Source organism: Lacerta agilis, chromosome 1 (assembly GCF_009819535.1).
Source record: "Lacerta agilis isolate rLacAgi1 chromosome 1, rLacAgi1.pri, whole genome shotgun sequence".
Taxonomy (NCBI): Eukaryota; Metazoa; Chordata; class Lepidosauria; order Squamata; family Lacertidae; genus Lacerta; species Lacerta agilis.
In genome coordinates, this window is record NC_046312.1 from 69,247,173 (window position 1) to 69,260,553 (window position 13,381).

At 37.8% G+C, this 13,381-nt stretch overlaps 1 protein-coding gene and 1 long non-coding RNA gene across 17 annotated transcripts in view; one reads left to right on the forward strand and one right to left on the reverse strand.

Moving 5' to 3' along the window:
• LOC117048989 overlaps positions 1–13,381 on the forward strand; it is a 94,012-nt gene that overhangs the window by 48,687 nt on the left and 31,944 nt on the right. The window contains exon 3 of one of the 3 annotated variants that reach the window (XR_004426906.1): positions 8,765–8,828. The exons of the other annotated variants lie outside the window; for them this stretch is intronic. This is a non-coding gene — a long non-coding RNA (uncharacterized LOC117048989). Of the gene's footprint in view, positions 1–8,764; positions 8,829–13,381 lie in introns of those variants that run through there. 3 annotated transcript variants of the gene reach the window in all.
• SOX6 (SRY-box transcription factor 6) overlaps positions 4,439–13,381 on the reverse strand; it is a 413,675-nt gene continuing 404,732 nt past the window's right edge. For 12 of the 14 annotated variants that reach the window (XM_033153469.1, XM_033153452.1, XM_033153460.1 and 9 more), the window contains 3 exons: positions 12,922–13,155; positions 9,374–9,590; positions 4,439–5,406 (listed from right to left, as the gene is read on the reverse strand). In XM_033153469.1, coding sequence (XP_033009360.1) covers positions 5,103–5,406; positions 9,374–9,590; positions 12,922–13,155 — 755 coding nt within the window. In that variant the 3' untranslated portion in view covers positions 4,439–5,102. The remainder of the gene's footprint in view (positions 5,407–9,373; positions 9,591–12,921; positions 13,156–13,381) is intronic. The other 2 variants (XM_033153420.1, XM_033153428.1) reach the window with 1 other exon arrangement.

Genomic DNA, 13,381 nt, shown 5'->3' on the forward strand with positions numbered 1-13,381 from the left:
TGATGCAGCAATCTTGAAGAGCAGGCTATTAGGCTGTTATCTTTCTGACTAGTATTTTATTAGTCCCAATAACTATGATGCTACTACCAGAGAGTAACGACAATGAGGATTGTTATTCCATAGCAGGGGCAGGCAACCTCTGACCCTCTGGAGACTGCAACCCAACTCCCATCAGGGCTGGGGCTCATGGGAGTTGTAGTTTGGCAAAATTTTGAGGGACCACAGGGGTTCCTCACCCCTGTTCTACAAGCAGGTGAAATAGTTTGAAAGGTTAAGTGTTTATGAAATACAGGATTCCAATTTGAAGGAGGGCACAAGTGAGGCAACTTGCCATCCTTTCTACAGGTCCACAACACTGCTCTCGCACTGCAGGTGTAAATTCAGCATCTACATGAGGTACAGTGATTTGTCAGCATTTAATATGGACCAATGTACACTGATACAGAACAAAGTAAATACATAACTTATACTTCACTAGGTATCCATGAACAAAAAATAAAATTCTATTTCCTATGTTATATTTACACTTTTAAGAAAAAACTAAGATGAGATGGTGACTAATCAAAAACTTTGTTTTGAGCTCCAATTAAGAATGGGGATAAATGTTTGTTTCCATATGATTGTCCTTCCTTGATTTTCTACTGACACTTTAGAGCCAATTTTGGCTAATAAATATAATACACTGTTTCTGCACTATTCAGAGTCAAATACTTTTTTTACCCAAACTGACCAACAAAGTAGCGTTCTATCCTCTGCTGATTCACGAAGAGCCATTCATTGTCAAGAATGCACCTTTAAGTTTTGGAGCATCAACACAGATGCAGGGCTGGAGCTAAAACAAAGTATTCATACATATAAGAATTTTGCATAAATAAATGAAATAACAAAGAAATAAAAATGACTCAAATCCGGCAACTGTGAGGCAGGCCCACACGAGTCGAAACAGATGACTTTTGTTCATGTCGTTTTTGTACAACAGTTTCACATTAGTTAGAAGTGATAAAAAATACCATTTATATCCAGTGCTTATAACACTTACGAAATAACATCTGTGAGTGTGTGTTTTTGTACTATGAGCAAAATCAAGTTTCAGTCCTAAAGAACAGTCCTTTGTTCTCCGCCAGCCTGCAGAATATTATTTTGGCATGGTAATAAAATTTATAAAAAGAAATTAACCCACTAAACTAAATGTTTGCCTTTGTGCAAAAATAATTACAGAAAATACAATGTTAGCAATACAGCATTCTACCTATGCAACAAAAAAAACCATGAAGAAATGCAGAGAAAAGAAATGAATTGTGGGGTGGAGAGAGATTTATAACAGGAGAAACCTGTAGAAAATTAATAAATAGTCATTCTTTAGGGAAAATGAGTACCTCCGCTCCAAACTACATGTATTAGAACACTTCAAATTTCCAAACAATTTTAATAAGAAATGATTTTTTTAGTACCTTAATTAGGTAAAGAGGACGCTCACCAGCTAATGACACAGCAAGTGCTTTTAACATCTCGCTAGAACAGTTTTATTGCTTTAGCTGTAGACATGGGAACAAACACTTTTCAAATAAATAGTAAAGAAAGATAATTTTATTTCCGATTTAAAAATGGCTGCCAAAGCTTGATGAGAGTATTATATGTCAGAATAGTATTTGATCTTGTAAACATAGCAGTCCCTATTTGCTTGTCTGGGTTAAATTGTCCATTTTAATATTGCAAAAGCTGACTACCTCCAGCAGTTGCTTCTGAAAGCTGTCAGGGCATTAGTTTTCTTTACTAGTTGTGCAAGGTTGTATGATAGCATGCCAACACTCAGCACTGATATTGGTTATGTTTGTATGTCACTGTAAGCCACAAACCATGGTTTACTGTACACAAATGAACCATGCTGGGCTTCCTCCTGTCTAGTGCTGCATGGGAAAAACTGACTATCTCTGCCTTAGAATAACATCCAAGCGAGGGAGTTTTGGTTTGTTTTGCTCAAGCAAGCCATGATAGGAAAGCCAACAAACTGGCTTCACTTCTTAGTTTGTTCCAAGCACAACAAAACAAAATCTGTAGTTCAGCCACACAAGAAAAAGAACACTGTAAGCCATGGTCATTATGTTGGTTCTATTAATGAAAAGCCTTTGAAGTCAAAGAAGTGAAAAATATATATAATGATCACAATCTAATGAAAAATCTAATTGTATGTAAGCTAGATGCCACACATTTCTGGCTATGGAAGGGGGAAAACCCCATCTGCCCTAGTCATAGAGTTGGAAGGGATCCTGAGGGTCATCCAGTCCAACCCCCTGCTCCATAAGCAGGGTTGTAGTTTGGGTTGCAACCCATGTTTTCAGAAGAACTGGTTCATGCTCACACATTTAATACATGCAGGTTTGGCCATCAAACAAGGTGCAGAAATGTTTTTAGAAATCCTGGCACACTTTCCCCTGAGCAAAGCTAGTAAGAGATGAGGCTACTCTTCCATGCCTTAAACATGGCATCTTTACAAAAAGTGGAACTCTCAACACAACCCTGCTTCACAGAATTAATATGCAGCATGGAATAGGCTGCTTGAAATTGCATTTGCATGGTAGTGCTCCAGCTGGATTAGTAAATGATATCTGTGTGTCCAACACCACAGACCATTCATGTTGAGTTTTTGCTGGCATAGAGAAAATTGCACACAACTAGTTCAGTTCCTGGAGCGGTCACCACACAGATGTAATGGAAGCGTGGCTTCCACATCTTAAACTATATGTATGGTTGGCTTTATTTTTAGGACACAAATATTTTGCCCCTATAAAATTCCCGTATTTCTGGAGTATATTAAAGATATAATGAAGTAAACAAAATATTTTTCCTAGAGTTGAATATTCCTAAAGAGTCTGATTCAATATTAGTGGCCTGATTCTAAACATATATATTTATGGGATGGTGTAGTTTTCAGTAGAAACTACTGATGAGGAGAATAAGTAGCTGAAACAGTAGACTCTGGCCTTGACCATGAGGAATAAAATTGATCAAATTTAAAATGTGGGGGCAAACTGACTTCCATTAACACCTAGATTATTAACTTGGGAATGTTTTGTTCCCACCTCCCCTTGCTTCTTTATATATTTAACAAAATTATATATTAGAAATGAAATAAATAATTACAATTTCTACAGCATCTTTGACCTGAAGGCTTGAGAGCACTTCGCAAATATTGATCTGATATTGATACTATGCTTGGAAAATAGCTATATGTTTGTCTTGTTTGTTGGGCAAGACTTGGAGCCCTCCAGATAGTTTTCTGCATGTTAGGCATGTATTTGTGCAGCAATATGAAACCTACACATGTACTGTATAGTAAAACCATGTCAGTGAGTGACAAAATAATAGGGTGAGCTTGGAACTCTTTTTAGTTTTGTGAAACTAGCATTTGACACAATTTATATGGGATAGTAAGATTTGTGTGGCTTTTCCTGTATAAAAATCATAGATGGGTATAGTAAATTGATCCTTTAGGTTGGCTATTGATATGGCAACATGTAGTACAGTATTCGAAACTATGACAGCATTTAATTCCGAAACTCATGAGAAAGACTAGGGGAGATGTTGTATACTATGCAAAGTAAAGATAACCTGAAAGGGATAATTTAGAGCTGCTGTAAGGGAGCCTCAGGGCCTATGCAGACCCAGTTGGATTTTTGTTACTTTCTCCCCTTTGAACCACCATGATGACAATGTCACATCACAAATTGCTTCTGAAACAACTTCCCTCAGTTTCAAATTTGGTTCATGCGAAGAGGTGGTGAATTTTGGTTCAGAAAACACAAGCCCTGTGTTTATGGAACTAACTGGGTGCTTGTTTGGCTCCTGGCCTAAAAGTATAAAACTGACACATAGCACATGCATACTACGCAAATACTGAAAGCATCTGCATCCCTTTGTATCATAGTGTTTTCCCAAATGTTTTCGACACATATAAACATGACCTCCCATTTAAGCATATGTAGTTACCTTTCAATATTAAGTTTTCTGCTATTTTAAGAAAACCACAGGTTTTTAGGGGGAAAGGGGCATTTTATAAAGAAGTCAATAACAAACTGAAAATAATGCAAACGCAACAGTAGGCCTACTTTAAAATTTCTTCCTTTTTTCAGTATGTGGACCCCTGACATTCTGGAATGAATACATTGTTAAGAGAAAATGTAGTTAAGACTGAATGTAAGGGTTAAAAGCAAAGGGGCAGTGAAAGGATTTGGAGTTGGCCGTACATTCTTAAGACAGGCCTGTCTGTAGCTGGTGATCGCTCTTTTGTGCTTACGTAATATTTTATACTGATGGTACATCAAGAGGCAGAAGCAACTGGGCAAGTGCATTGTGGAAATCATGTTCACTATTTTAAGAATATCCTGTCTCCAGATTCCTGAGTACTTTACCATTTTCTGGAAAAATTAGGATTTTTAAAAAAAAGATATATAGATATTTTAAGATGCCAAAGGATTGTCTAAGACTTTACAGTGTCTCCCTTAAGACTTTTTTAAATGTTAAGATTAAAAAGTTATGAAAGTTTGGCACATCAGAAGGTCAGCTATACATGGGGAGAAAAAAAATGGAATTTAGAGACCTTGTTTAAAAAAGATGAGCAAAGACACACTGATGCACATGAGGACTTGTTCTGTTTCATGATAGGAAATTTGCACTTATTTTTTTTTGTTTCGTTTTTGTTTTCTAAAATAATTCAGAATAAAAACACATTCACAACCTGTAGGCTGGCACAGCATACCTGAGTGAGAATGTAAAACCCCCATTTAAAACAGTAACTTAAAACCTTTTTCTCAGCATCCAGGAGGAGAAAAAAATAGACAAAAAAGGAAAGACTTGTAAGACAGCTATTGATTTGTATAAGTTTTCAAGTCCCAATGTCTGATACTTAATGTCTTCACCTAAATTTTTTTTAAAAAAAGTTCATGAAAATTAGGGAACAATCTGTGTCACACATTAAGAAACATTTAAGACCATTCTGCAGATGTAACTGTAGGAGCCACACATGCATGCAGGCTCATTTAAGAACTTTTTGTTCAAAACAAAAACAAAAAAAAAGTCAGAGTACTTTAATTCAGCAGACATCCTCAGTTGGCAGTGACAGCCTCATGGGCTTCATTTTCACTGCTATAGTCTGATTTGGGGTCATCCTCAAAGTCCTCATACATTTCCATCTCGTCTTCCCCATTAATGATTTCGTTTCCAGCAAGGCTCCCGCTATCTGTCTTCATGCTGTAAGTGCTCTGAATGACAGGGATGCTGGGCTCAGGACTAGCCGAGGTGCTGGAGCAATCAGATGTCATCTGAGGCGATGGTGTAGTAGTTGCCATAGTAATAGCACCAGGATAGACCACACCCGTCCCTGTGGTGATCGGAATCTGAGGCTGTTGCCTGCAAGAAAAGACAAACATGGGAAAAATTTCCTTGAGTTCACATAAGAAGTGAGTGTCTGTCATTTTGACCAGAAGGAGAACCCTGCTGGTTCAGGCTAAAGGCCCATCTAATCCTGCATTCTGTTCTCACAGTGGCCAACCAGATACCTACACCAAGTCTTTAAGCAGGACCTGAGCACAACAACACTCTCCTCATTTGAGCTTCCCAGCAACTGATATTCAGATGCATACTGCCTTTGCAGTGGAGTTAAATATAACCACTAATACCCAATATGCTCCTTGAATTTGTCTAATCTTTTAAAGCCCCCCCCCAAGTTGGTGGCCGGCATTACATCTTGTGGGAAGTGAATTTGGTAGTGTCTTCCATGCTTCTGACTTGTGTCCCAACCCTAAAACACTGAATTTTACTGATTTCATTGAGGACATGCTTCCTTGCACATAATTATTATCCAGCTTTTTTGTTTATTGTTAATTATAAAGTATATATTTTATTGATTATAATTTATTTATAATAAATTTCCTCTCCAAATGGAAACCTTCAAAGCACTGAATAAAAACTGATAATTATTTCTATCCTGCTTCCCAAAGCAATAATATCAAGCCTTTCTACATGCCTGACAATATGTTAAAAACTTATACAATGTATAAAAGTAACTATCATTAAAACAAGACAACTGAAACAGCCATTATTACAGTGGAGAGACATAATTAATACACCCTCATCTAGTGATAAATAATTTCAGAAAAGGAAAGATAAGCCAAGTCGCAATCAAACTGAGTTTGTGAATAAATTCTAGTTCTGTAGTTTCACACAGGAGCCTTTTCGTTGAGGTATGGTAACTGGCATTAGTTAGCAGTAGAGTGCTGAGAGACAGAAATGTTCTCTTGGTGGTTTGTGAATGCTGCTGTTTTCAATATTGGATTTATATCTGTTTATTCTCTTGCAAGAAATGAACCACTTATCCTGTGCAAACAGGAGAAGGGCATTGCTGGCATATAACACACTGGAATACGTGCAGGGTAGTTTCCTAGTACAGTACAGGGGGGAAATTGCCTACACAGTATTTCAGGTTTGGGTTTGTCTAAGCACCATATAAGTGGGGTGTGTGGGGGTGGTATTAAGAACTGTCTTTTTTTTAACAAAACCACTTAAATGTTTAATTTGGAAATAGTAATTGTGTGCTGTTCCCTAATCCAAATTACTGAGTCTTAATTCAGCTGCATTTGAGAAAATCTCTTACATGCTACATCCTTTGAAACGTAGAATGATATTAGCATCAGATCTCATAAAAGTGCTTACTGCATATATTTCTGACACAGTGGTGTGGTTCAAAAGCATTTAGAACATGTGTGCATTTTTTGTAAGCATAAATATTGGGAAGGTTTTTCTGAAGTATCTTTTAAGATGCAAAGAATACAGTTTTCCACAGTATCTTAAAAAATACAAAATGAAAAATCTCAAGAGCCCCTCACACAGGGAGCAGGGCTCTGCCAACAACACACAACTTTATCACCTGCCCCCCCACAACCAATGTGAATGAGCTTGAGGGTGGCATCTGCAGGGGGAAAGTCTACTGAATCCAGCAAAGCCCTTGTGTGCTCATAATGACTTTGTAAATAAAACTCGCTCCTCCCTCCCATCACCCTGTGTGCCTCCTGAACATGCACCTCTGAGTCTGTTTTGGAGGGGAACCCCCAAAGTAGATTTGGGAGAGGGGGGAAGTTCTGCTGCAGAATTGAAAACTTTCCCATTTATGCAATGACATTGTGGGGCACAACTCCCAAGCTATGTCTCAGCTGCTCAGCCCATCTCTACTCATGAAGCACCAGCTAGCAAGCATGCCTTTCCTGGACTGGTGCCAGCGCAAATCACAATGAATTTGATTCATCGGGTCTAGAAGTTCCAGGTCAAATGCCATAGTTGGGTGGTGGCTGATTAGGAGAGCAAGAAGTTGCCACTGGAACATGCTTTTCAAACTCTAGTATATGATGCGAAAAGATGTGCAGAATGGTGATTCATAAATCTGGATGTTCACTTATCCAGCTCTTACTCAACTTCCTTGCCTCTCCCACATCATTTCCTATCAGATCCATTTACATTCAGTTCTTGTGTACCAGCTCCTTTAACTGAAGAAAAACCTCATCACCTCCTTATACCAGATCATCACACATGCACACATATATATTTCCATGTGCAAGCACTGCTTCCTTTGTCCCACACTAGTCAGAACTATTCTTATTCCCTTCTTCACCCTCAATAAGTTTTACTCTTTCACTGGATAATCTGGCTACAGTAGCAATGCCCTTAAGTAAAAGAGGGTGTGTGGCTGATGGGTTGAATAGCTGAAACTCGATTCCCAAATAGTTTCTTGGCTGCCTAAAGTCAGCCAACTATGTTTCAGGATAAGGTACATGGGGCCTATTGCCTCATCATATTTCAAGATATCTAACCCTCATCATATTTATGGATATCAAAAACTGATTTGGGCAGAAACCCACACTGCTGCAGGCTATACCACAAAATAATTGACTGCAACGTGTGTCTTGCATGCCAAGCCAGAAACAAGGCACAGAACCAAGCAGTCAAGGTCAATTATCTGGTTGCAAAGCCCACAAGAAAAGAATAGTATTATGATTAGAGGACTGAACAGAACATTGTGAATTCAGAAGGGCTGGCAAGAGAAGCTGCTTTCTTAAATTGCCAGAAGCCCCCGTGTGTGGCACCAAGCATCCAGGAATTTTGTTTGTGTGTTTATAAGACAGTGGCAGAGATAAACCTATTGAGTGACAATTGTTCTAGTGAATGTCTGGCCTGAGACTGAAGATATATCACAGCACTGCATGCTGCTTAAAAGTCCAAGATGGCACATAAGAGATTCATTGAATGCATATATTTAATGCATATATATGGTTTCTTTCCTAGGAATCAGATGTTAGATTCCGCCCACCCTGCAGCCCGAGAAATTCAAAGACAGTGCTGAATACAGCATAAGCTGGGTCAAAAACATGGTGCTACAAACAGAAAAATACATGAGGAGTATGTCATACTTGCGCCCGGTTGCATACCCAGAGACTCAAGACTCTGTATCAGGTGCATCCCCCTCTCCCACAAAGCTTAAGCAGATTGCAGCCCTTTTTTCACTCCATATGCAAACAGTGGACATCCTAGATATGCATGGGATTATGGGAGAAAAGGCTGCAATGTGGAAAGTTTGGGGTGGGGCATAATTGTATATTCTTTACTCATTTTAATGGTGTAGTACAACTATTAAATGAATTTTCAATGTCATGTTGGTGCTTCTGTTCAGTAATTGACTACTCATATGGCCACTACTGCTTCTGCCCTCACTCCACAGGCAAAAGAGAAAATGATGTGCGTGCACTGAGTCTGGATTCCAGGAAATGTTAATAATGGGTGTCTTTCTTTGTAAGGGGAAGATTTAACCTCGCTGCAGTAAGTCCCAGCTTCAGCAACAGTAAACTACTTGTAAAAGTGGGTAATCGAATAAATTTAAAGGGAAGGGTTTTGTTCTACACTTTTTCCAAGGACATTTTCACACTATTTTGCTTTATCAGCTTTAGGGAGAAGGTCTTGGGGTGGGGGGTTGAAACCTGTTTAAAAGCACACGAAAGCTCATACCAAGAACAAACTTAGTTGGTCTCTAAGGTGCTACTGGAAGGAATTTTTTATTTTATTTTGTTTTGACTATGGCAGACCAACACGGCTACCTACCTGTAAAAGCAAAGAAAAAGCCAATAGTTCCCAGGTAATGGGTTTGTCGGAGTCTTGTGGGTAGGTTACCAGATGGCTGTCAAAGACAGGGAACCACAATAGACTAAAAAGAGTTTAAATGTTTGGGTCACGGGCTATGATTAATAAGTGAATCTTAAATAAGAGTCCCAATCTCACAGGAAGTAAAACTATATAGCAACTGCTGGATTTGACACGTAAACCTTCCACCTACCCTACAGTAAAAAATTGCCTCATTTCCTGCCTTCGAGATCTCATCAGTTGTTTATATTCTCCAATACGCAGTTTCTTGCCGTCAACAATGCAGGTGCGTTTTGGTCGGGGTTTATATTTGTAATTAGGATACTTCTCTAGGTGGATTTTACTTAGCCGTGCTTGCTCTTCATAGTAAGGTTGTTTCTCTTGGTTTGACATAGATTTCCAGCGGGAGCCTGCACAGAAAAAGATATTAGTGAGCTCTAAGTTTATTTCTCGGATAATTCCACTTAACGCTCCTTTCTGCCACAGTTCACCTTTCAATGCATAAAGCAAGCCATCTCAGTTGACATTAAGAATTTGAAATCTACTTTTAGAGTGAGTGATATGCTTAGTTTTGCAGTATTCTTAGTCTTCAGACATTTCCCTAATATTCTCTAAAGAGATTTTGCTTGAAAAACGTTTGTAAGTGTACTGTTGGAGAACTGGCCCCATTCACATTAAGGTTTCATTGTTTTTTTGTATTTTTTCTGTTCACTCTTTCAATCAATCCAGGATTCTGTATTTGAAACTATAGTGAGTTCTTCACCTATTATTTGAACAAAAATCATTGATTCATGTTAGGTCCAGTGGCAGACGACTCTGGGGTTGCGGCGCTCATCTCGCTTTACTGGCTGAGGGAGGTGGCGTACAGCTTCCGGGTCATGTGGCCAGTATGACTAAGCCGCTTCTGGCGAAACCAATGGTAGTTAGTTCATTAAGAAACACTACCTGATTTTTTTTAAACTGAATTACTAGCATAATGCCAATGGATTCTGAGCCTGTCTTTCTCAAACACCATATGGCAAACTGATTTTGAAACAAAGGGAACTTTAAACAACAGTTTGAGATATGATAAGTCTGTAGCTTAAAAAGAAAAAACTGTCAAAATCCCACTGGACATACTCAAGCTCTTGGGCACCCTGAAAGTGGATCCTTGAATCTCAGTTATATTACTAGAATTGTGTTTGGTCATAACCATTCTACTGATATTTAATAATAATAATAATAATAATAATAATAATAATAATAATAATAATAATATCACCTTGCTCATGCATAATTTCCCCAGCAAGAATTTAGCTTGTAAATTTATTATAATGAAACCATGACCTGAAATTTAGCAAAACTTGTTTATTCACAAAACTGGAAATGACCCTGTAACCATCTTAGTGTCTTTAATTTTGATGCCCTTTACTATAACTTTAGTTTATTATCAGCTCCTTGACCCTTGCAAATCCTATTAAACATTATAATTATCAAGCCAGATGCAATATATACACTGAGCTGTATTTGAAAGAAAGTGGAAAGTACATTCACAATGCTCTTCACTACTTCAATTAATATAAACATTCAGCACAAACTGCACTAATAAACGACAAAAATATATATAACAGTTTACATAGAAAGAAGAAAAGTATTCAGGTCTGTTGTATTGTTTATAGAGAGCTACCTAAACAGTGAAGAAAGAAGGGTGTTTTGTGTTGGGGGAGATTAAAAAGGAGCTTTCAGATGGTTAAAATGATTACAGCTGTGGTAAACGTGGGTGGAAGCTATTCTTTTACCACGAGCTTTTATACATCAACAAATGGAAAAGTTGTATAAATATTATCCAGCGTCAGCAATACTCTGTTGTCAGTTCTAATATTTCAGGCTCCTTTTTTGTCATTGTCCTGGAAAATTTGCAGAGATATTATATGTAAATTGACTCTCTCTCTCTCTCTCTCTCTCTCTGTGTGTGTGTGTGTGTGTGTGTGTCTGGTAGTAGCAGGGGAAGTCCTGGCAGGTTTTACCCCTCTTTAAAAAACATATGATTGCTGGCACTTCTGAAATATTTATACTGAATGTTTACATTTTAATGAATACTGTTACTATACTTGTAATGGGGGGGGGGTTGTCAAAGAATACACACAAATAATATAGATTCCATAGAGTTGCCAAGACTGGAACAGTGCAGGTTTTATACAAAACTGAGAGGCTATTCATATAACTTACTAAAATAGTAGACAAATATGAGAGCTTCTATGTAAAACACTGAAAGTTTAAGAACAGAGTTATATTTATTTCTAGATATTTTTTTTACCTCTGAAAGGGGGGAAAAACAAGTAAGAGAAATAGCTTTGTTAAGTTGCAAGGTAATGCACAAAGTATTGCAGGTGAGACCTGATGATTACTGTTCTCTGTCTGAGTTACATTTATAGACAAATATCAGTTTTATTTTTTTCCTCATTCTCATGTATGTTTTTAATTCCTCTTTTGGGGCCTCTTATTCCAATTCTTTGAAAAATCAACAGTTTTATTATTTGGAGACAAAGCCTGAACACTGGCTAAATTTTACTTTTCTAGAGAATTAATTAAAATAAACTTGAGGTTAAGCTTTCTTTCTCAATACAATTTTGTTTGTTTATTTTTTACAATTAGTTCAATGAGTACCTAATGAACATTTAGATTCTACTAAATGTATTGACTACACAGTTTGAACATTTTACTCCCTGCCATGAAGACTTATATTTGCATGAGGTTAGACATTTTCCCTACAAAACAAAGTTACCAACTTTGTCTTGCAGAATTTCCTAATACTGTATACCATGAATTCTAATAAAGGCTTTCAATATAATACTGGCATAGTCCATGTTGAATAGTGGGTAGACACAATGAGACGCCACAGCAATTCCTCTAAGCTGCTCTTTATTTGGAGGCTTGAGTCGAACTGAACAAACAGCCCAGCCGGCCTGCTTTATATAGGCAGCCAGCTGGCAATGTGGTAACATTGTAGCATAACAGCAACAACCAGGTTTCCCGCCTAAACTAACTGACGCGGACCTGAGTGGAAACTATATACCCTATCCCCCTGTTGGAAACTTCAATACATAACAGTCGGTGTATAAACTGAGTTCTTTAACTCGTATAGAAATCCAATGTTTTTTTATTTAAATACATCTCATCTTCATAAATTTCTGTAGTAGTCTTAAGCTTGAGTACCTCTCTGTGCAATCCTATATACCATATTTTCCGGCGTATAAGACAACTGGGAGTATAAGACGACCCCCAACTTTTCTAGTTAAAATTTAGAGTTTGAGATATACTCGACTGCATATTCTCCCCCGGGCGTATAAGACGAACCCCGACTTTTGAGAAAATTTTCCTGGATTAAAAAGTAGTCTTATTCTCCAGAATATACAGTATATGTCTGCTCAGAACTAAGTTCCATTGAGTTCAATGGGACTTACTTCCTGTAAGTGTGCATAGGCTTGCAGCCTTAGTTTTAAATTAATCAGAGAACAATGAGCATAGCAAATCTACGGAAAGGCAAAACATTCTAACAGCAAAGGGCATATAGGTGTTGTTTGCTGTTCCATATCTAACTACTAGTGTTCCCTCCCACATTTGCAGTATTCTGGAGTTCAGTAACTTGATTCAATCAACAAATCTAAGAAATTATTCCCTCTCAACATTCATAATCTGCATATAAAATTGCAAAGCAATTACCAGTTTTGATTGTGCTATTATTAATGGTTTTGTACTTACCAAGGATTTTGCTAATATTGGAGTTGTGCATGTCAGGAAAAGCCTGAAGGATTTTTCTGCGTTCATCCTTTGCCCAAACCATGAAAGCGTTCATTGGTCGTTTGATATGTGGCTCACTGCTACTTCGGCCCCGGGCGTCCCTGTAGACTCGAGCTTCAGCCACAGTGGCACCTCCTGTTGGCCAACAATAATACTGCTGTAGTTTAGCTGCAGAGCCATTCATTGCTTTACTTCCTGTAATATCAGAGCAGGAAGATGCAAATATTATTACATTGTCTGGATTATGGGGCTGCTACCTACGGTGCCCTGTCCATTTCAAGTTCTTGCTTTCTGCTTTCAGATCTATGATACAAAGCACTTACGAATTCATTTATTTGAGTATATTCATGCTATTCATTACTCATTCTTGTAGGAGCCAATGAGAAACTTCAAAGACGTATTAAATTCTGAGCCTTTTATT